This window comes from Xenopus laevis, chromosome 9_10L, assembly GCF_017654675.1.
Source record: "Xenopus laevis strain J_2021 chromosome 9_10L, Xenopus_laevis_v10.1, whole genome shotgun sequence".
NCBI lineage: Eukaryota > Metazoa > Chordata > Amphibia > Anura > Pipidae > Xenopus > Xenopus laevis.
In genome coordinates, this window is record NC_054387.1 from 100,543,329 (window position 1) to 100,568,144 (window position 24,816).

The 24,816-nt window shown below is 38.7% G+C and overlaps 1 protein-coding gene across 2 annotated transcripts; it reads right to left on the minus strand.

Moving 5' to 3' along the window:
• Window positions 1–24,718, minus strand: ercc4.L (excision repair cross-complementation group 4 L homeolog). Of its 2 annotated transcripts, none has more exon segments than NM_001093107.1 (12): window positions 1–2,574; window positions 4,804–4,916; window positions 6,426–6,518; window positions 6,792–7,377; window positions 8,612–8,719; window positions 9,023–9,142; window positions 11,502–11,682; window positions 11,805–12,012; window positions 18,929–19,124; window positions 20,327–20,507; window positions 22,216–22,409; window positions 24,668–24,718. In NM_001093107.1, coding segments are annotated over 11 exon segments (2,694 nt in total). In that variant the 5' UTR covers window positions 22,390–22,409; window positions 24,668–24,718; the 3' UTR covers window positions 1–1,840.
• Window positions 24,719–24,816: the final 98 nt, after the last annotated feature.

Genomic DNA, 24,816 nt, shown 5'->3' on the forward strand with positions numbered 1-24,816 from the left:
TAACTATAAGTATATTTTATTCTGGTGCTATACATAAAGGATATTACCAAGGTAACTTTGCTCCTTTATTCAGACAAGACCATAAATATAGTTGTAGCACCACAGGCAAAATGTGCATCGTGACTGTGGCAAATACTCGTATGTTTTTTCAAAAAAAGACATTTATACAAATTATAGTCATACGTTATATTTTATATTTTTAGCTATTCGGCCTGACTGTTATATAAATCTGAAATCCCGGCATAGCCGATAGAAATCACACATTGCCAGGCCGTCTCACTTTCTTGGAGTGACAAATATGTATTATGAGTGTAATGCTACATATGAACCTAGTAATAATTAAAACATAACTTTTATTCCCCCAAGCTAAAAGCTCACAATTTACATAAAAGCATGCATTATTGTTTGCTACTATAAAATAAACAATTTTATTATTATTTTGTTTTTAAGTTAGTTTTTTTCTTGCAGCACAGTTTGTTGTGCTGTTTAATCACTCACAAATGTAAATATATATAGAAAAGTAAGACACAACTGAACTTCACTGCAGTTTTATAATAAGGATGGTAACCTGCAAGTGAGGGAAGAAGCAGGTTTATTTAAAAAAAAATAATGAACATATATTGCATAGTGGTTTGTCCTGATCTACAGTAGCTGGACCAGGAAACTTTTTTCCAACTAAAGATACCCTTTAAAGAAACTCACTGGGGAAATTTAGCCGCTGTTAGCTTCCTTGCTTGTTTATAGATGTACAGGTCAGAATATGTGGCTTTAAAGGCACCTGTTACAGTAAAATAGTTTTTCCCCCCAAAGGTGTTGGCTAATAGAGCCTGCACTCTGGTTGGGGTAAACAGAAGCTTTTTTTTTTTATTTAAAAAAAAAAAAAAAAAGCACTAGGACACCCGTTACGGAAGGGAGCTCCCTATGCATGTGGCCATAATGAGCATCTGGGGTAGGGACCTCATGTTCTGACGTCACACACATGATGAGCGAGTTGAGGCACTTGCTCATTATGCACATGAGTGAGCCCCAACATGGCAGCTCGCACAGGAAGCTCCCAGGGGCAATTAAAACACCAAAAAAAACACCAAATAAAAAATTACTGTTTCCCCCAACTGGAGTGTCGGCTCTAGTAGCCCGCACCTTTGATGGGGAAAACGATTTTAGGGTAACTGTGGCTTCCTCATAGATTGAAATGAAAGAACCTTCTGCATTAGTCTTATAAATCTGCATATCATCAGATAGCATACAAGCAAATGTATAATGAGCATTCAGCAAAATCAACAAAGAATGGAAATGTATAATAATATAATTCTCTGCTACAGTTCTATTTTCCTTTTGTGCAAAATTCAGAACAAGCAAAACTATAAAACACAACCATTGGGGAGTGGCTAAGAATTAGGCATGTGCCGAAATCCTGGATTCAGCTTGGGATTCTGCTTCTTTATGACAGGCTTCGGATTCGTCCAAACAAAAGTGCCTGGTGTTCAGGATTCAAACAAATCCTTCATGGAAGATTTGGGATTCAGCATGGAAAAAATGGATTTGGTGCAACTGTACTGGAAGTGAGGATATTCAGTGGTTTCTTGGAATCATATAGATACAACTCAAGGAATGAAAAGGATTTAACTAAAATACGTATTCATTTTCATCTTCTCTAAATTACTATTTTAGCCATAACTTAAAATAATTCTGTTATGGCCAAAATATAAAAACAAGCAGGAGTAGATAGATATATATACACATATACACACTCTCTGGCTAAAATACATAAATATTCAAATCCATGCAGGAGGTAGGTACTTAATACATTTAAAACAAGTTTCTCCTGATTGAATACCGGTCACCTTTTTGCTTTTCCCTGAGAAACAGCCTCTGTATAGGAGGTGTGCATGAATTCATGGAGTTGCTTAGCAAAGGTAGAATTTCCTAGAATTTCTGTCAGTTTTTCCAGAGACAGCGTTGTCAGTTCTGCAATATTTGTAACATGGTTCATGATGGCCCTGCAATTTTTGGCATTTACGCCTGGCATTTTTAGGAGAACGTCCTGAGGGCCGGGATTGTACTTCTCAGACTCTGGTATGCTTTCTGAGTTGGCAGTAATGGCCATTGCCGTCGCAGAATCGGGCTGTGGACGGTTCTGCTTTAGCTCCTCAAATAGCTCTGCTGTTGAGTGGGGAGATGGGCACCAAAGGATACGCAGTCGTGGAAAATGAAGAGTGAGTAAAGAGATTTTGGATGTGATATCATTGACTGAGATCTCTTGGTGAATAGAGTTCCTTGATACTAGAGAAAAAGGCTTGTTGGGATCAAACTCGATAAGAAGAATGGGCTTCTTGTAATACCGGCACATAGAAACACATTGGGTGTATAATCTTCCGTTGTTTAGAGAGCCAATCAGATCACTTACACTTTTTCTCTCAACGCATATATCAGGTGTTAGAATATAATCTCCCACTTCCAGAGTAACTGGTTCAATATCTATTCCGCGGCGATGAATTAAAGATGGAAGCTCGCTACGGAACTCCCGCATATCAACAATAATAGTTTGTTGCACATTATTCTGCACCTGTCCTCCTACAGAAAAAAAAACAAAAGTAAAGAACATTATCAATTTAAGATGGAAAAAGCAAACACTTCAAAATGCTCCTTATAAAATAATCATTTGCAACCATAAGTGAAAAGACATGACCAGTTACACTAAAATCTAAAAGGGCTCTATTTAAAGTGTGGAAGAATATACAGTTACCTTGAACTCATTACTGTATATTTGCCTCAGAAGCACTACTACAGTTTAGGGATGCAACAAATCCACTATTTTTGGATTTGGCTGCATACTAAATCTGTTATGATTTGGCAGAATCCTGAACTGAACCCTAAGGAAGGGTAAGATGAAAGCAGCAAGAAAAAAACTGCCATTCCCTTGTTTGTGTGATGGGCACTTGAATATGGATGGTCCTGCTAAAAAGGCTTAAAAAGTTTTTCACCTTTGTCTTGATGTAGAGAGACAATTTGCAATTGGTATTAATTTTTTATTATTGTGGTCTTGAGTTATTTATTCAGCAGCTCTCAAATTTGCAATTCCAGCAATCTGGTTGCCAGGGTCTAAATTTCCCTAGCATCCATGAATTAATTTCAATAGGAGACTGGAATATGAATAGGACAGGGCCTGAATAAAAAGATGAATAATACAAAGTAGCAATTATAATAAATGTGTTCCCTTACTAAAAATTTGTTTTTAGAAGAAATAAGAGGAAATAATTAAAAACTATTAATAATGGAGACCAATTGAAAAGTTACTTAGAAGTGGCCATTCTATAACATACCAAGAGTTACCATAAAGGTGAACCACCCCTTTAATCCTGACTGAATCCTAAATTGAATCCTGGATTCGAGGGAATCCCTACTACAGTTTACAGATAGCCATGGAGGGAGCCATTTAAGGTGATATTAGGACTTAGACCTCTGGCACACAGGGTGTTTTGTCTGGTGACACCCTCAGGTTGAAAGCAGAGGCACACAAAATGCCCCCAATACTCCTTATAGATTGTCTTTTTGATGATTGACAAGCTGGTTAAAGTAACAGTTCAGTGAAAAAAAACTGGGTAAATAGGCTGTGCAAAATACATGAGGCTCATTTATCAATACTGGGCAGATTTGCCAATGGGCAGTTACCCATAGCAACCAATCAGTGATTAGCTGTTTAAAGCCAGCTGCAAGTAGAACAATGAATGCAACAATCTGATTGGTTGGCATGGGTTATTGCCCATGGGCAAATTTGCCCAGTGTTGATAAATGACCACCAAAATGTTTTCAATATAGTAAGTTAGCCAAAAATGTAATATATAAAGGTTGGAGGGATCAGCACATGGGCTGGAAGGATCACAAGTAGAGCCTAAACCATCTAGCAAATATTGACCTTAATAAACTCTGGCATGCATTTTTGTGTATGGTCTAATGCTGCTGCACAAAGATGTGAAACACAGAGTGCATTAGCTGCAATTGCTTCTCTTGAAAAAGGCCTAGACTAAAGAGCTAGTTCCTCAACCTTTGGCTTAATTCACTAAATAAGAAATAAATGAAACAGTTGGAGTTGCACACATTAATATTACTCTGTTATGTCATATCCACAATATATTTCGGAAAGGGAGGGGTTACTTCAGTCTGTGTGTGTGGATAGCTGCATAGTGTGTAAGGTTCTACGTAAAGCTGACCCATATAGCAGGCATGCATAGTAGGGATGCACTGAATCCAGGATTCGGTTCGGGATTCAGCCTTTTTCAGCAGGATTAGGATTCGGCCGAATCCTTCTGCCCGACCGAACCATAATTTGATGCAAATTAGGCATGGGGAGGAAAATCACTTAACTTTTTGGCACAAAACAAGGAAGTAAAAAATGTTTTCCTCTTCCCACCCCTATTTGCATATGCAAATTAGGATACAGATTCAGTTCGGAGTTCGGTTCACGAGAAATTGATACGAAATTAATTTATTTATTATCCAATTGTTTTTAACATGGTCACTAATACATGAATTACATTTTAAAGTATTGTGTTTTCCACTGATATTAATTCTTTATGAATGAACTATGACTGAAAATTGAGTGGGTGTTTTGTATAATAAATGGTGGCCTCACCCACCACCACTTATTTATATGCTATGCGAGATTTTTGACATAGTAGGCATGCTCCCCTAGGATATCTTTGTAAATCCCAGTAACTCTTTTTGTCTAAAAAGTGCAGCTACTAATTAATACAAAGCAAACCCCATGTGTCAACTGTTGGACAGTGGAGCCTCTGTATTTACCAGCTTTTCTTGTGTCAGCAGAGTCAGAAGTTGAAGTTACATCTCTCTGAAGGTCTAGGTTGGTCTCATCTCTCCCATCTCTCTCCTCAGGAATCACCATGCTTGCTTTCTCTCTGTGAACAAAACAAGGCATGTAAGTTATTATTAAACAGGTGCTAATATAAAACCTGGAAAGCTATAAACTTGTGTTTGATTGCTACAAAATTATGAACAAACCTATGTAGCAAATGATCAACAGCATTCCAGAATAACACTGACAATAAAAGGGTTATTTACTAAATCTCAGTTTTTTCTGGTTAAGGTTTTTTGGGAAAAAAAACTCACATTTTTAGAGGGGGAAAAAACTCAAATTTTTGAGATTTACAGTATTATATCCTGATGATGCAAAAAGACCAAATCTGAAAACCCGGCATCTCAAACTTGTCGAAGCCATGTTTAAGTCAATGGAAGATATCCCTATCACAATTTGAAGATATTATGGTCTGCACTGGGGTTAGACCAATAATCTAAAAAATTTGACGTTTTCAGCGGATTACCCGAAAAAAATCGAGTGATTCAAGAGTATGATTCAATTCAGGGTTTCACTGGATTTTATCGAATTTTTTCCTGACTCCACTTTAGTTATTTTATTGATAAAAAACATAAATTCGTAGTGGTAGTTTGGTTGAATTTGGTTTAATTAAAATATGATATAACTTTGAGTTTTAGTAAATAACCTTCTAAATGTCTCTCTACAACACACAGAGGAAAACACCCAATTTGTTCATCTTCCAGCAAATTATTTATTTGCAGATCATCCCTTAAAGTGATACGGACAAATTCCTAATAAAATAGGAACGTTTTGGTATCCGTGAAAAGAAGCTGCCTTCAAATCTAAACAGCTAAAAGCTCAACAAAGCCTTCCCCAGCCCGGAGAACCTTAATAACGGCAACCCTCCGACACCATTAAATCATCTTCCTGAGTTGTTTCAGTCAGGCTGGGCTAGGGGTGGCGCTATCCCTCCATAGATTGGAGTCCTGTTTTCATTTGTAATTAGCCTATGGAGGGATCACACCGCCCCCAGCCCAGCGTCACTGAGGAAGATGATTTAATAGTGTCGGAGGGTTGCCCTTACTAAGGTTCGCCGGGCTGGGGGCGGCTTTGGGGAGCTTTTAGCTGTTTAGATTTCGTGTGCAGCTTAGTTTCACTGATACCAACACGTTCCTATTTTTATGTTTTTTGAGTTATTTAGCTTTTTATTCCGCAGTTCTCCAGTATGCAATTTTAGCAATCTGGTTGCTACGGTCCCAATTACCCTGGCAACCATGCAATGATTTGAATAGTAGACTGGAATATGAAAAGACCTGAACAGAAAGATAGGCAATAAGAAATAGCAATAACAATAAATTTGCAGCTTTACAGAGCATTTGTTTTTTTTTAGATGGGGTCAGTGACCCCCATTTGAAAGCTGGGCAGAGTCACAAGAAGGCAAATAAGTCAAAACTATGAAACCAGAGAAAAGGCCAATTGAAATGTTGCTTAGAATAGGCTATTTTATAATATACTAAAAGCTAACTTATAGACAACCCACACCTTTAAAACAGGTAGGATGCAAATAAGAGTAAAATGTATATGTTTATACCGAATAAGCTTCTCAAACGCCTCCTTTTCCTTCCTCAAAGAAGTCAGGTAACGCTGCTCTTCTGTGGAACCTCCATAGATTAGGAAATATACCCTTTAAAAAAGGGAGGAGTATAAGGAATAAAAGCATAATAAACATACTATTGCACAGAGTTACTATAGCATAAGCGTTTTTATACTATATATAATATATTGTTGCACTATACCACCAAATGCTAAACAGAAGCTAAAAACCATGCAGATGAATTTAGCTAACCAGTTCTTATTGATTACACTACTGGGGTTTTCAATTTAGTAAAGTTTACTTTATGGAAGAAATTGTCATCTTATGCAGTTAAGAATGTTACTGTGTGGCCTGGTTATGTACCTTAAAGGTTTCTGCTTGCTTGCTCTGTAAATTTCAAGCTGGCGAACAAAGCTAACCTCGGAATCATAAAGAACTACATATCTTGGCTCGATTTCATGCAGTACCCTTGTCAGTCCATAGGGGTCGCTACAACCTTGCAAAGGGTGAATAACAGTGAGTGGCTCTTTTAAAATGCCATAATAGGAATCTGAAGGCAAGTTCAGCTGGAGGTCTTCATACTTTGGTTCCTCAATGCTGCTCTCTTGGCTCATACTTTCCTCTCCATACGTTTCTTCTTCCCCATCCTTCCCCATTTCATCTTCCTCTCCTTTGCCTATCATTTGCGTTAAGGTCAGTTCTGTCTTTTTATTGTTTTTCTTCTGTTTAGCTTTGCCTTCTGTCTTCTTATGAATGGATGTTTTCATGCTTTTGTTGTTGCCTTTAGCCTTCATGGCTTTTCTGCTTTTTATCCAAACCTCTGCTGCTTTTTCATCCCTCCCAAAGGTTTTATTGTAAAGTCTCATTAAAAGTGCTTCTGCCCCAACAGCTACATATTCCCTAAGTTGTGAGCAAGTTCGGTCATCACTGGCACAAATCAGCACTCGACCTGATAAATATAAAGACATTAAATATCAGGAAAGCAATATCTTTTTTGTCGTGAACAGCCCAATAGCCCTACCCCTATAAGGAACCCTAAAATGCATTTATGTATGGTATGACTCTAGAGCAACAAATTGAAAGACACTTTTATGGCTCCTGCCTGCCTGTGACATTTATACAAAAGAAAACATGACAGACATAGCCCTTTCAGTTGTTGTTATACCATGGTTATACCACAGAATCAAACAACAGAGGCTTTCCTTAGTATTGAATAAATCTGGAGAATAACAATGAAGGAATTCAGGTTCTGTATCCATTACAGCCTGTTAAATTGTTAATTAAATTAATTGTTTGGTATAAATAAAAACTGGGTGAATAGATAGGCTGTTTCAAAATGTTTTCAATATAGTTAGTTAGCCAAAAATGTAATGTATAAAGACTGGAGTGAGTGGATGTCTAACATAATAGCCAGAACTCTACTTCCTGCTTTTCAGCTCTCTTGGTTTCCACTGATTGGTTACTGATCAGTGTCTAGAGGGGGACAAATGGATCATAACTGTTGCTTTTGAATCTGAGCTGAATGCTAAGGATCAATTGCAAACTCACTGAACAGTTATGTCCCATGTGGCCCCCCTTAAATTCGCTGACTAACTCAGAGTTAGAGAGATGAAAAGCAGGAAGTAGTGTTCTGGCTATTATGTTACACATCCAGTCATTCCAGCCTTTATACATTACATTTTTGCCTAACTAACTTTATTAGAAACATTTTTTATTTTGCACAGCCTATCGATTTACCCAGTTTTTACTTTTACACTGAACGGTTCCTTTAAGGTCCAATAAGACACATTTCAAGCTTTTTCCTGTAATTGTGGAATCTGTTACAGAGTGTTCTTTAAGCTAAAGATATTTATAATGCATTGAGGCAACCAATTGCTATTTGAGGCAAGAGTTACGAGCTGATAAACACAACTATGATTTAAAGGAAAGTACGCTGTGTGATCATCAAAAGCACAGTAAAAAGAAATAACGATTTGAGAATGAATTCTCACAGTTTCAAAGGCAAAATATATTTCAGAAGACGCATGTGTGACCAGAGAACGATATGTCAGGGTAAGAACACAGAAAGGACAAATCAGTAAAATATTTTGTGCATAGTTGGATAAATTACTAGAAATGGACTGTATAAAAAAAAAAAAAATATAAGTAGAAACAACAATTTCTCCACCCCACCACAGGCTCACCTGGCCCTCCCAAAGCCTCGCTGTTCTTGTTTTCTTGTTCAATCTCCTTTAGAACTTCACTTAATGCTTCCCACTTAGGGTTGCTCTCTAACACCAGCTTCTTGCCATCTGAAAAAACACATTACGAGCCGTATCATCAGAATTGTGCAATCAACAGAGTTTTTGTAAGGTGTAAGTTGACAGTACTGAATGTTATTCTGTTATTGAAGTAATTAGTATTGCAGTAATGGGATTAAAATAGCAATGAATATTATTTTGCTACTTTTATTTATTAAAGGCAGCATATTCAAAATTCAGAATGTTGAAAACACTGACACAGAAGCATGTGCCGTGCTTGGAACGGATAAAAGTTTCTACACAGCAAAAAAATCCTCAGGTCCAACAAACATCTGTGGAATGCAAATTACTTACCTTGCTTTTCTTTTGGATCCGATTGTTTTGACTTCTTAATTGCTTTGGAGTCAGGAACATGGAAGACTCGGGCTCGAGCGTGCACAAACATGGAAGTGCTTGAGTCAAGAAACAGCCAACCTTACAAATAATAATAAAGAAAATGTATTTTAAAAGAAAATCAATTACAGTTTAGGTACTGTTTAATTATTTTATTAAGCCTTTAAAAGGATATCAGAGCATATGTTGGAGGCAGAATAGTTCCTTAGTGTATCTGATTTTATATGGCAGGGGCATACTGATTGTATCATGTTGATAAGGTCTCAAATGAAGACTGCTGTCTGGTAAAAGAGACACTGAGGTTTCCATTCTATTCTTGGAAAGACCTATACATTCTATGTATTTTGATAAAACTGCCATACAGAGTCCTGTAGGGCCATCAAGACAATTTACGTCATGCCCTCGATCAGCCAGACTTTTACACACGGACATGCACCTGTTCTGTCTGTGACCACTCCTACTGTCTGCAAACTCCCATCTGTTTTAGTTGTTCAAAATTTGTGATCATCCCCAAAAAACGAGAACACCTAGGAGACATATGTATACCCCTTTAGCTAATGGTATGGAAAACTGGAGATAGCAAAGCAAGCATGATTTAGTACAAAAGTAAAATTAAAGATAAAAGAAGTTGGAGCCACATATACACACACACACATACTTTGTACGTAATTAATTTAAATACTTAATGCCCATGTTCTTTTAATCGATTAACTATATATATATCTATATATCTATATCTATATAAATATATATACATACATATATACATATATATATATATATATATATATATATATATATATATATATATATATATATATAGATATAGATATATATTAAAGTTTTTTATTTATTGGTTACATCTTCAACATACAGAAATAAAGATACTTTTACAATAATGATCAAAGCGTACATTGATTATTCATATGGGTTTCATCAAAATTATAGTCATCTCTAAATCAATGGTTTCCACAATTGAAGAAAACTTTTTGTTTTAAAACACAAACCAGGGTACGGAGGGGGTTGTTAATTGGGGCATGTGTGTCTGTGTTCTCATATATGTAGGTAGTTTTGTTAGAGTCCTAGGGTGTGCTCGTATCAATCACATCAACCCATGCACCCCAGACTTTCTCAAATTTATCTGGGCAGCCTCTACTAATGTAAGTTAGCTTGTAAAAGGGAAGTGCTTCGTTTATTATATATTTCCATCTCTTTAGGGTAGGTGGGGTAGGTAACTTCCAGGTTAGGATAATTTTCCTGGCATAGTAGTAGAGGAATCTCAGAAGGGTGCACCGATATTTGTCCTGGACTGTGTTCTCCACTAAACCATGCAGACATGCTTCTGGGGACCGCACGTTTGGCATGTCTAGTGTTTTCTCTGTAAATGCAGTGGACCCTGCTGCTTCTGCTGACATGGGAAAGGTGGCATTTTCAGCCGAGGGAGAGAACCACCAGGCTACATACACTAGCTGAACAGCTAGGTAATATAGAAAAAAGTGTGGCAATGCCAAACCGCCGTTCTTTTTGGGGGCTGTTAAGAGTTTGAAGGCACTGACCCACACTCCCAGATATTTAAACACTTCAACACACTTTAACTCTGTTGGGTGTGTTAGGATGGAGGGCGCAGATTGTTTTAGCCGCATATAGGTGGACTTTTGCCAGTTAACTTGGAGCCCTGAGACTTCCCCAAAGTGGTCAACTAGCCTCAACAGCACTGTGCAGGGGATGCTAACATGTTTAGTTCCCCCATTAATAACAGAGGAGCAAGGTCCCAATTGTTAATTTTGGTCATAATCTCTGAAAAGATGTCTAGGTGCACTGGAGGGGGTATATAGATGTTGGCTATGACATAAGGTTTATTTTCCCATAGGCATGTTAAAAACACCTTGGGGGTCAGTACAGATATGGTGAATGTGCAGGTTGGTGGATTTTCCAATGAGGATGGCCACCCCACAGGAGTATGTGGAGAATGATGCTTGGAGTACCAGGTGGGTCACCTGTAAAAGTACAAGGTCTGGAGTGTATTTTTCGAGGAACTGGAACACCAGCCCATGCTTAATTTTTGCGTTAAGGCCTCTGGTATTCCAGGAAATCAATTTAAGACGTCATATTAGCATTACAGTGTGTTGCGGATTAGCACTGTCTCCATGGACCACCTTACATATTAAAGAAATTGATTGTTTTAACATAGGATCTTTTAACTCCTGGTGCCTCTGGAGAGAGGACCACCAGAAGGTCCCACAAGCAGCTATTGGGGGGGGGGGAATAGGTGAAGCAACGGAAGTAACTGGGGGAGGAAAAAAACTAAATTCAGGTTGCAGTTGCATTGTATTATAACATAAACTTTTCATTGTATGATTAACTATATATTTAAAAGTATACAGTGCCTCTCTGCCACCTACTGGATGAAAGATCATTTAATATGGAAAACACAAATTACCTGAATTCTGCCCAAATGCCTTTTCACTTGCTTTCATTGATTCCAGAAGGTTCAGGAAAGTCACACAGTCATACTGTGATAGATACTGTAACATGGTACGAAGGATCTTCAGGTCCTGGACCAAGGACTTGGTCTTTGCTCCAAGTTGATGCCACAGTGGATCTAAGTAGTGACGAATAGTCTATGGGAAACCAAAATAGGTTACAAAATATAACCAGTGCACAATACTGCTAATTGTTTAGTCAGACATCTGCCATCTGTTGATCACCCCCAAGCTGTAAATAAGAGATCTGTAAATACCACCTTGTCAAAAGCTTTTCCAATCGCATTTTCCAAGGACAAATCCTCTACTTCTAGTGCTGGATTGAAGCGCTTGAGTTCTTTTAAGCAAGCATTCATTATATCTAATATGGAAGACTGGATGGCTAGCATGGAAGGGGTCATGGAGACGTGCAGCTCAACGACTTCTGGCTTATGTTTGTCCAAAAATGAATTTACAGATACATGGAACCTAGAGTGAGAGAAAGGATAAAAAAAGAAAATAGAATTAGGCTAAAATATGGCTTGCTACGAATAACAGTAATAAATGTAAAATAATGGGACACAGTTGGAAAAGTTGTGCAAGCAATGCGTAAAGTTGAACATACACAATGAAGCAGATTCAATTTGTACCAGTACAGTTCGTAGCAGCAACAACTCAGAAACCGGCATTGGTTAGTCTAGCAACTTGGAATGAAAGAAAAGATTTGATTGGACGTTTCTGGTAACTGTACAGTGTAATGTGGCACCTATGTCAGTAAATGAACCCCATTATATTCAAAGAAGGAGCAGAAAAACATTGAATGTGCATTTAAAAGGATCTAATCATGCAGCACCGGATTATGATTCGCAAAACACTCATTCCATGTCTGATGAAGTAAGTAAGTAATTATGTAGGTATATATTAACCCTTTGTGATATTCCCCATCATAAAATGCCCACTTTGTAACTTACCCAACTGTTAATAAAAATAAATGAGCTCAGTTGAAGGGGAGTTGGCATTTCTGCATTAAGTGATAGAATGAAAACTATTGCTTTGGTGTTGTAATACTGTGATATATAATCCTGCCAGTTGACTAAAATATGCAAGAAAAACATTCTAAGCATGCTATGGTTAATGTTGTGCCTACTGGAGATGCCAGTGATGCCTTGCAGACAGAATCCTTTCTCCTTGCTTTAATGTGGCTTTAATGTTTTTCCCTGAATAAAACCACATTACAGACCTGGGTTAGTCATTTTCAAGTATTTATATATATCTCAAAACTAACAGTAGTGTAATGTTCCACCAGTTCTATACATATTTATATACACATGGCACTTGCCTTATACAAACACTCTTATATAGGCCCGTGGGGCTTTCTGTGCTCAGCTGCTGAACGACTCTTTCCATATACATTTTATTCACGTCAATATTGCCACATCTGGCCAGTTTAACTAATTAGAAGTGTAACAATTACAAACGGAAATTAGAAAAAACATAAAAATAAAATTAGAAAATGGAATTTATAATGTTATATTGTCACGATCGCCGCCCGGAGCAGGACCAGGAGCTCCGGGCGGCGCAGCTATTCCTTCCGATGCCGCTCCCAAAATGGCGGCGCCCATGGCCGCCACGTGGGTAGCGGCGCCGGCGCAGAGACGCCTGCGCGCAAGTGCGCAGGCGCGAAAACGTCACAACGGCGCGACGGACGCAGGCGCAGCGCGTCGGTCGCAGACGTGCTGACGCCGACGCAAGGGCGCCAAAAAACCCCTTTAAAAGGACGCCTGAGGCTCCAAGATGGCGCCCGAAAATAGGATCTTGTTCCTGATTAGATTCCTGGGTTCCCTGTTGCTGTTATCCCTGAGTATTCTATTGATTGATCTCTTGTTGTTGACCCCCTGCCTGGACTTTGGACTCTGTTTATATTCTGCCTGCCTTTTGACCTGTTGCCTGAACTTTATTACCCCTTCTGCTGAATCCCTGGATACCACGATCCTGATCCCTCCTGAGGGGCTTCCTCCTATATCCGGACAACTCCCCAGAGGGAACTCCCGGTTCCCTGACATATATTCAGCAAAACTGAACAATTAATATTTCTATATTTTGTTAGAAATGAATTAAAAATATTTCAATCCATTGTATTACAAGATAGATGACCCCCCCCCAAATCAGGTTTCACTTATTATGAACAAGAAGCCTTTACTTAATACGTACAGCTTAGCATCTACCGCACAGACACTCAAGTACAAGATTGCCAGTACTATATACTGTGTGCTTCCAGGTTCTTATTTGTTCTACAGGAATATTGTTTACTTCCACTTGTGGCAGGCACTGAAAGGGTTAACATGCTTACACATGTTTATGAGAAAATGACCATGTGGCTTCTTCTGTCAAAGTAAAATGACATATCTATAAACTCCAGTTTAAGGAATAATCCCGAATATATAAATATGAAAATTTAATACGAGCGTCATCTGATGGAAATAAGAACATTTCCAAATATAATCAATTAAAAATCCTGTACCATTTCTTAAATAATCAAATTAATCTTCTGTATCCCACTTTCAGCAACCTGTCTCTCTACATGCAGGAGTTGGAAGCCAGATTTTGATTGACAGGTCAAAGGCATTGGGGGGTGTTTGTGTCCTTTACCTAAACATGTAGAAGAGCTACCGTTTTTAAAATAACTGACCCCCGACACAAAGCAGCATGTTGAGATTGCTCAGGGGAATAGTACGGAGTAACTTCATTATTCCAGAAAAAATAGAAAATCATAGTTGCCCTTTAAACTAGCTACTTGTCTAAGTAACTACCTAGCAGGTAGTATAATTGTGAAGAAAGGGACTTCACCTCCAATTATTTAGTCCACCAATACAATAATGATAAATTACAACTTAACTCTGTAGACAAAGCCACGCTCGGTGGCGAAAGGCTGTCGAGGTACAGCGTTGCGAAATTGAGGATCTACCTCTCAGTAGCAACTGGGGGATCCGGGAGTGCATCTGTCTAAGGACCCGTATTGGTTGTACCAAACAGGAAGGAAGGACTCCGGGAGCCAGAGGGGAGACTAACACGGTCGGTAGAATTTTACACCATTCTGGGGCTGGAAATGGTGATATCTGGGGCTTTCATTGAAACACGACACTAGTTCCCATTGGGGCCATAGCAACTGCTGAGTTGGAAATACGGCCATTGAACTACAAACTGCAACTACGGGATTATCTATGCGATTGAACGCCCAGGCAGCATCATACCAATCTATATGCTATCTCTAAATATTACAGCCCCATATCGACCAGGTCACACAATTAAGGCTGTTGGGCCGACATCTCATTAGAGACAATATCCCCCTCACCACCGATTAGTGGAAATACAATTACTCCGGATAATCCCTTAAAACCTTCTAAGAACTGGTACAATACCATCCTTACTATTTGTATTTTCCACCAGGCGTGTCCACTCTTAGACTGTAAATAGAGACATCCACAGTGGCCTAAATTAGTTAATCTTCTTTAGTTTGCTCATCTTTGACTTTCATTATACTATTGCATGCATCTCTCATGTGTGATTCTTTTGAATCGCTGAATGAGCATACTTATAGTGGAGAGGGATCCCTCATTTCCAATGCAGAGCTGTTTGTTTTAAATGTTTTTAACTAGTTCAGTGCATGGTGGTAAATAAATATTGCCTTTTATCTTCATCTACAGAGTTAAGTTGTAATTTATCATTATTGTGTTGGTGGACTAAATAATTGGAGGTGAAGTCCCTTTCTTCACAATTATACTCTCAATATAGATGTGGACACTCCATTGGCTTAGTTCACCAATTATCTAGCCTGAATATATCCTGCTAAAACCATTTGAAAATGTATACCTAGCAGGTAGCATTAACTTTCAAAACAAACATCTGATCACTCACCGTCTTGAGTCTTGTTTAAATATTTTTTTAAAAAAATGGTTTTCTGTAAAGACTGAATTCTGGCAACTTGCATATTATATATGCATTATCTTTTCTGCCAAGCTCTTACAAATGATTGTTTTGCCAGCTCCTTCTTCCCTCAACTTCAAAGTGAAGAATCCAGTGTATTCTGTACAAGAGCCAAGTTGTCTCCTGCCTGCTATGATTTATTTCTGGTTACTTAAACCGTTCTGACTAAAGCAGAGAGAAGAGAAGCGTGCCATTTCTAATAAGAAACAAACACTGAGATCTGGCGAAGCTTCTCTACCTTCCTGACCAATATGTTCTGCAAGTTCACATACAGGAACATCAAGCAAACAAGATGATCAGAACAGACCAAATAATTACACTGATATTATCTAACAGTTAATTATTTGAGTCTTGTTTAAATATTAAAATAACAATTGGTTTTCTTTCAAGACTATACAGCATATACCCAATCACTTTTCTGCAGGTTATCAGCTGACCAACCTCAGAATGCCCATGACCTACATCTTTGCTTAGGTGCTACTTCACTCTGGTTACCTTGTGGTTGCAGCAAAACATTATTTTTAGGTATGTATAAGGTTTGTACGTGGGCAGGTTCTATCAGCCCGTGCAGGGACAACAAACTGGCATCATATTAAATCTTAAAATGGGTGTAGAATCTGAGATGTTAAGTTACAAATTTCTAGCCAGATATAGGTCAGCCAAGCCCTCCCAAGGGCTACATATATGGGCCATTAAGCTGCCAAGCCTGTCTAAGGCAAACGTAACATACAGACATTATATTTATTGGTTGCCTGAGAGATAGTTGTAGTGCAATGTAAAAAGCATAAAGCTATGCAAACAAGAGTCTCTTGTTCTCCTCTGAAAAAAACTAGAACATCATAAAGGCTATTAACATTTTTTTTTAACCTAATAAAAAAAAATTTTTTACTCAAAAATAACCTCGAAATTTCAAAATTTTCACTGAGAACACAACTCAAACCTTAATAAAAGGTGCCAGCATTAATAAAGTGCCCAGTTTTAAACAGATTTTCTAGCAACCCAAACAAATAGTATAAAAAAATCTTTATAAACCATCACTGTTTAACTACATCACTTGTGAGTCAAATTGTAACAGTCAGGCTGTAAAAGACTTTAGTGAAGTCAGTTATCAAGGCTATGGGACAAAGATCTGGAGGGCACCAATCATCAAATAGAGGTGCTCGTCGCTAATTACCAAATGTGTGTTACGTCACATATGTGCATAATGACTGAGAGCTGTGACACTTTGCCAAGTGCCACAAAATGACCACATGCACCGGTGCCACATTCCTGGTGCAGGTGGCTTAGTGTTCAAGGTCACCCAAAAACCCCAAAAAATTATTCAAAATCCTATTTTATCACATTAGTCAAGGAAAATGAACTTTAATTAGACTATATAAATTATTTGAATATTGTTTCCTTCCGTCTGGGAATTCATAATTATATAGCAAGCAGGCAGGAGCCATTTTGTGGACACTGTTATTAAGGCAAGCCTTGCGTCATCTCAGAATCATGTCTGTGCACCAGAATGGGGGAACCTGATGTCCATCCCCATGCCCTGGCTACACAATTAAACGGTGAAGAGAACGAGGGAATGTGGACAGAGCAGTGACATCTAGGAAGTGCTGAATCGAAAGTAATTGTCTGCCCCGCCTCTATGCCTAAGGCATAGAGGAGGGGCAGACCATATTTGATTGACAACAGATTTTTAAATGTGCTTACAACAGCTATGAATGCTTTAATAAAAAAATAGAAATTGGTTTCATGTTTAATTTGAAAAGGACTTTTATTATACAGCTTTTTGTGTCTGGGTGACAGGTCCACTTTCAGGAGGGTTGGAGTGTGTGCTCTATTAGCCTGCACCTCTGGTTAAGAAAGAAAATTTTGATGATAGGTGCCCTTTAAGCAAATTTAAACGGGTAAATATTAAGGATCCCCAGCAGCTCATATGTTATTCATTTGTATTCCCCTATAAATAAATGGATATGACTATTTAGCAGCAAAAGGATTAAAGCATGGATCAGCTCCCTCCCCAAAACATCTATTACACTGAAAAGTGTCCCTATGTGTGAACCTGCCATAAACATAAAGAGTTGCGCAGCAGAGTTCACAAGCACAATCTTCTTTTAGTAAGGATCCTCATCTATCTGTTCAGCAACACTAAGGGGCCGATTCATGAAGCTCGAGTGAAGGATTCGAATTAAAAAAACTTCGAATTTCGAAGTATTTTTTGGGTACTTCGACCATCGAATTGGTTAAATTCGATCGAATTCGAACGATTCGAACGATTCGAAGTAAAAATCGTTCGACTATTCGACCATTCGATAATCGAAGTACTGTCTCTTTAAAAAATACTTCGACCACCTACTTCGGTAGATAAAAACCTACCGAAGTCAATGTTAGCCTATGGGGAAGGTCCCCATAGGCTTGCCTGTGATTTTTTGATCGAAGGATTTTCCTTCGATCGTTGGATTAAAATCCTTCGAATCGTTCGATTCGAAGGATTTAATCGTTCGATCGAACGAAAAATCCTTCGATCGATCGATCGCAGGATTTGCGCAAAATCGTTCGACTTCGATATTCGAAGTCGAACGATTTTAGTTCCCAGTCGAATATCGAGGGTTAATTAACCCTCGATATTCGACTCTTGATGAATCGGCCCCTAAGCCTACAGAAGCATGTGCAGTTGAAGTCTAGCCAGGATTCCCTTCAGCTGTGCTTGCTTCTGCAAGTTCTGTATCGGCAAAGTGACATAAGAGGATCTGAAGTGGAAGAAAATGGCACCTGTGAGCTCCACTGCATGTTTATGGCATCTTCACTTATAACAGTGATCCCCAACCAGTGGCTCATGAGCAACATGTTGCTACCCTACCCCTAGGATGTTGCTCCCAGTGGCCCCAAATCAGGTGCTTATTTTTGAATTCCAGGCTTGGAGGCAAGTTTTGGTTGCATAAAAAAACTGTACTGCCAAACAGAGCCTCCTGTAGGGTGCCTGTCCACATAGGGGCTACGAAATCACAGCCCTTATTTTGGCACCCCCAGGAAAACATGTCATTTGTCAAACTCTTTTTACATCAGAATGTTGCTCATGGGTAATAAAGGTTGGGGACCCCTTACTTATACAGGCACTTTTCAGTGTAACAGACTTTGTGAGGAGGAATCTTAGGGGCGTGTTAAAGGTCAATGGAGGGGTTCTGAGGTTTGTAGAGTATTTATTTCTTCTTTAATGAAAGTCAGATACAGTTTTTGAGCAGTCAGAATCTGTGTTCATATCTGAACCATCCTTACCACTTGGTAAAAAAAAGCTAGTGAGCAATAATAAGCCCATATATATATTCAACTTACAGTATCTGCATACAATAGACTTACTACAGTGCCCTCTGGTCCTGCTCAGTGAATTACATCATAAATTAAGAGTTTATTCTGAAAATGACAGACTTACCTTGGCCATAGATACAGCTTTTTAACAAACAGGTTTCTCATTACTCGTTCCACTTGGCAGAATCCAGCGTGAAATGCAACTGGATTGTCTGTGAAGGCTTTAATAAAGCCCTGCTTATTCTTCTGTCGATACAAGCGCAGTATAAAAGCTTCTTGGCAGGATTCTATGATCTTGTGTGCATTATACACAAGGATTCCTAAAAAATTATGATAAAAAATATAGTTTATTAAACTTAAAGACTTAACATATTTTCTTATGTCAGAATATTTGCATTGATGCAGAATGTGGCATACCAAATTATATTGCAATGCCAATTTAAAGGTAGAAGGAAATCTAAAATCACTGGGCCAAGGACGGAGTTATTAGGCACCCAAACACATTAATTCAGTGGTGCCGTTCATCTTCAAAAGCCCACTGGCTAACCTCCCAGGAATCCCCTGTGCCGATTCAAAAAGAGCATATGCACAATACATAAATATGAAAACATTCTGTATTTTCCATGTTCTCACCAAAGCAGGCAAGAGGAAACCAGGGAGGTTGGAAAAGGACGGTGCAGCACTCAGCATAACGTACCCAGGGTAGGAGTAGAATGGCTAGAATGACTTTAGATTTCCTTGCGATTAATAGTAAGCACGATGCTGAGCTTGGACAGTTCTGGACCAGCAGAAATTTGGTGAAACAACCATTCATTTACTAGACCATACAACAGGAGTGTCAATACTTTAATAATGCGAGGTCTACTTTTAGTCATGATTTCCCATTTTGATCTACATCCATTAAAGCATTGTTAGCATTCTGTTCCATGGAAAATATTACTTAAATATTGATTTATGAGAAAATGTATATTGCTATATTTGACAAAAAAGATTTCTTATGTTACCATAACATAATAAATATCTGAATGAAAAGCATGAAACAGGAGGGTGATTTCGACAAGCTGTTTGTTGACAGTGTTTTGAGATCTACTGATCACCATCTAAAGGTCTACTTGGTAGATCACGATCTACCTTTTGGGCACTCCTGCCCTACAAGATCTTTGCATTTATGCAACATCTGGAACTACTAACAACGGCACTGTGCTCACAGGTAAAGTACGAGTGGCCCGTGCATTTTTAAGCTAGAGGAGCACTGGCCAAGAGCAGGAGTAAAACTTGTTAGGTAGACATCTAGTGGCAGATGCACAGCTTTGCACTAGTTAAAATGTAAGCTGTTTATACTCTAAATTGTATTTGTAGCAAGTTGATATATTTCCACAGATTTACATTATTTTAAATATATAACATTTCCCCATTACTTTCCATTATTCTTTTTGTGCAGGTCAGTCTCATTTCTCTAGTATGGGAGAAGTACATAAATAAACAAGTGACCATAATTAACTTACCATACAAGTCTACTCACCAGTAATCAGGTTTGAAGGAATCCGATCAGTGAGAAAATCCACCACAAGAATTCGACTTGTGACAAACAGGACACCCCCTTGTGTGTAGACATCATATCTCTCCCCAGTGGCAACCTCATTATTGATAATGCGGGGTAACTGTGTAATGCCTTCAGATCTCAGCTGTTCTATAAGGTACTCCTGCAAACATAAAGATTCTATACTGTAAAAACTAAACATACTAAGGGAGGTTGGAAACTTTATAAAATAAATACAATCAACAAACAGTCAACAAAATGTCTTTGTGTTAATCTAGGAATGTCCAGTCAGCAGACCCCAGCAGTAGTTTAATCTTAGCTAACCTTGGTATGTTAGGGAAAGCAATATTCTAGAGTGCTAGTAATAGAAGTAAGTGTGCTTACCTTCAATTAGCTGCGTAGGCATAGGGGTTTGCTTCCTTTAAACTGCCCACCCTATTCACTGCTCCTGGCTAGATGAATTTATGTTATTTTATGTGCTCTTTTAATGATTCTTACTGTGCATCTGTAGCTAAGATCCTTTATTTTGCTAGGGAAGAAAGGGGGATTTTAATAAAGCTCATTAAAAGTTAATTTTTTTTTTATACATGCTATCTTGGTGGGGAGGTACAATCAATCAACCAGTCTCTGCTAGGGAGTAATATGCTTGTTTTTCAATCAGTAGGCACACAATTAATCTAGCTATGGAACGGCTAATTCAACCAGCCTTCATTTTTGTTTATTCGTTTTTTAACTATTCTAACTATTTTTACTTCTTGTGACTCTTTCCAGCTTTCAAATAGGGGTCACTGACCCCCATCTAAAAAAACAAATGCTCTGTAAGACTACAAATGTATTGTTGTTGCTACCTTTTATTACTCATCTTTCTGTTCAGGCCCTCCCCTATACACATTCTAGTCTTTTATTCAAATCAATGCATGGTTGCAAGGTAATTTGGACTTTAGCAACCAGAGAGCTGAGGTTACAAACTAGAGAGCTGCTCAAATAATTCAAAAACCACAAATAATATAAAATGAAAACCAATTGCATATTGTCTTGGAATATTGCGTTCTACATCATACTATTGTTCCCAATCTAAAACTGTTCATTTTAATTTTGCTTTCAAATTTGGCCATAGGGAAGGTGTGCCTTTAATAGCACCACATTTTAAATATTTTTTATGTTACTATTCTAGCATTCTTACATTCTGATATCTATTATTCTAATTTTGTACTACTAAAATGGAAGGGATGGACTGCAGCTGGAAACATGTCTAAAATCAAAACAAACTTGTATAAGAAGAGCCATGATTAGCATGAACAAAATACATTTTACCTGCATGTGCATCACTCGCACTGAATAGTTCAGTCATTGGGGCAGTATTATTGACACATCACTAGTAATCATTGGAGAATCACCCAGCGCTATTTTAGCTGCACACAAAAGCTGTCTTTTGCATAATCCAATTCTTAGCAACTTTTAATTCTGCATTAATTACATATTGTAATTGTTAAAGTTATTTGAAAACTCCTACCGAAAGCAGTGCCTGTCTGCCTGACTGTTGGCATTTTCTGCATTTCTGGTTGACTCCTGAAACTATGTAGCTAAATCCATCTGTAAACAGACCTGGTTAGAGAACGAACTTCTGCTACTTAGTTTCAAGAGTCAGAACCTAAATGCAGAAACTGATAACTGCTATGTTCAATAGGAGGTCATTTTACAAAGAACTTGAAAACTGTGCAATATGTGTAATTCATGGAAAGTTGCTTTAATTATGCAAACAAGTTATTTAGCTTTTGGGTGTAGATCCCCTATTAGCATTCACCAGATGAGATCTCTAGCCTTTTGCTTTATATATGGTCACTTATTCACAAGGTAGCCCAGCTACTCACCTCCTCTGCTGTGTTTGTGTTCAGCACCAAAACCAGATTCCCCGGATCGCAATAAAGCTTCAGAAAATTCTGCAGGATTCTGTCAATGCCTAGGCCTCGGGCTGTGATGACAAGACCATCCTCGTGGAAGAGATCCAAGAATATCTGATTCTCATGTTCCAAGAGTGGAGCCATTAGCAATAATACGCTATTTCCTGTCAAGGGGAAGCATAAACAGTAACATCACATGATTGGAAATGGCATTCGATTTAGACAGGAAGTGGGGCACTTGGGTGTTGCAATACTTTCCATCTCCTCTCATTCTTGTGTTGTAAATGCACAGTGCCGCTTTTCCTAACACTGCCCGCAGTCCCAGATAGTTGTTTACACGTTGCACAAATCTATAAACTTCCTTTGCGTGTCTTTTAAAATTCTCAACGCCGTGAGACTGGCGTCACAACTTGACCTATGTATAGTTACATATCATTAAGCTGCCTTGTGGGAGCGACAAATAGAGACAATGTAACTCAACGAGAGGTGCAAAGTACTCGGCAGTCAGTCCCCCCACAATTTGTGTTCGTAAAAAAAAAAAAGACTTTTCTTTCGTCTTAGTTGCCCACTATGCGCTCCACCACCTTAGCTCCCACTATTTCCTAATTTATGATTTCTACTAAAAACTCCAAATCGTGACAGGGAACTGAAAAAAAGACATTTTTGTGGTTGCCAACAGTCTCTTCTCCCAGTTTGACCAAAAAAGCTAATTATGGCCAGTTGAAATTAAGTAATCTTCCTGTCTTTTGTGGGTCCTAGATTTTTGTGCAAACAAGGGTCAGATCAAGGGCAAATTTAGGAGAAGACATGTGGTGGCTGTTGCCAGACATTTATCCCAAACAGTACCTGCCACCATACCTCCCAACATTTTGGAAGTAAAAAGAGGGACAAAAATTTTTTTTCCGCATGTAGCGCAGCAATTTTTTGGCCACACCCCTTTCTGTGGCCACACCCCCTAATTACCATGTTTGTTTTACAAAATTTGGCAGGTTATGAAAGTTTGAAAACTATTCCTCCTTATCTAAACTGTGTTTTTGTGTCTCAAAATTGTTACAAAGTATTTGCACCTGTTAGGTGTTCTGGGCTCTCTGCTAAAAGCCAATTAAGTGAGAAACTTTGTCTCTTTTTCTGGCTGTTCAGTGCAGAGAAAAGAGGGACAAATCCAGTACAAATGAGGGACTGCGGGTTGAGCTGTCAAAAGAGGGACTGTCCCTCCGAAAAAGGGACAGTTGGGAGGTATGCCTGCCACCATCAGAGTCTCTTCTCCCACTTGGTGAAAAAGTGCACAATTTAGAACTGGTCTGGATCCATATTTCTGTTTTATTTATGTTGTAAAATAAAAAATATTTTAAAGCTTTAATGAAAGGTAGAGGGAAAGTTGCTCCCAGAATGCCCCTGAAATGTGAATATATTCACAACTGCAGAGCCACAAGTTTGGCCCTTGCAACAAGGGTCTGTTCATACTACTAAATGTCACAAGTGTGGCCCTTTTAATAACCTGGATGCTGAACAACACCAGTGCAATTACCCTAGCAACCATTCAGCAGTTAGCTTTGAGCGCACAAGTTAAAAAATCTGATTGGTTGCTATGGGTAACTGTGATTGAACTACTTAGCACCTCTATTCGAAAAACAGGGATCTTTATGCAACAGTGCTTATAGTTGCAACCATCCTCATGACATAGGATACAGGTTCCCAACTTTTGTTTAATAAGTGATAGATTTTGATTTAACTATGTAACCTTGAAATACAACTCCACCTTCTTCTTGTATTAGATTGTAAGTTCTAATGAGCCAGACCCATATTTGTATGTAATTTCATGTAAACACAGTAGTACAGCACTTCAGATACAAGTTTTACATACATAACATATCAATTCAAATTAAACACTGGCAGAGGATGCTGGGAGTCGTAGTCAGCATTTTGAGGGCCACATAGAAGTACAGAAACAGCTGCAGAATAATAATTATCATTCAAATGAATGTAATAAACAATGGGCAATGTGATAAGGCAGCAAAACAAAACGTGCTACAGTGTAACCACTCCAGCCTGGGGAGACCCTGCACTCACACTAGTCCTGAGCTGGGGGGGGGGTTACTGAGTGGGAACACAGACACAGGGAGAATTATTTACATTCCACCTTCACTGACCTACTGCTCCCCGAGCAGATATAGTATCAGCCTGTAAGTCTGAGTCATTCAGCAACTCCATGCACTGAGCGAGCCTCTTCTCCTACATGAACTGCCAGTGATCCCCCTGAAACTTACAGTGTACTGTTCCGAATGTCCAGCTAATAGCTTCAGCTCTCTCCCACATAAACTGGCCAGTGTTAGTGCTGGGGGAAGGCACATCAGGAGCAATAATTGGGTGAAACAAGGAGATCGGCAGTAGTCCCACTGAGCTGCATGTTAACAATCAGTACCTGAGATTGAGTAGTCTCAGCCTCTCTTCCGCCTTCCTCATGAACATGGACACAGCTTGCCATGCGCACCAGCCCCGCCTCCTCCTCCTCCTCCTCCTCTCCCTCTGGCTCCCAGCACTGGCAGGAGGCGGAGCCTGCACGAGCTCTAA

Excerpts from the sequence above, each read along its gene's own strand:
- ercc4.L (XM_018234429.2), bottom strand. The coding sequence starts at position 22,389 with ATGGCTCCACTCTTGGAACATGAGAATCAGATATTCTTGGATCTCTTC. Across the intron at positions 12,013-18,928 it reads AAGCTGTATCTATGGCCAAG|GTTCCATGTATCTGTAAATT; the intron begins GTAAGTCTGTCA and ends CTCTCACTCTAG. Across the intron at positions 9,143-11,501 it reads GGCATTTGGGCAGAATTCAG|GTTGGCTGTTTCTTGACTCA; the intron begins GTAATTTGTGTT and ends ATTATTTGTAAG.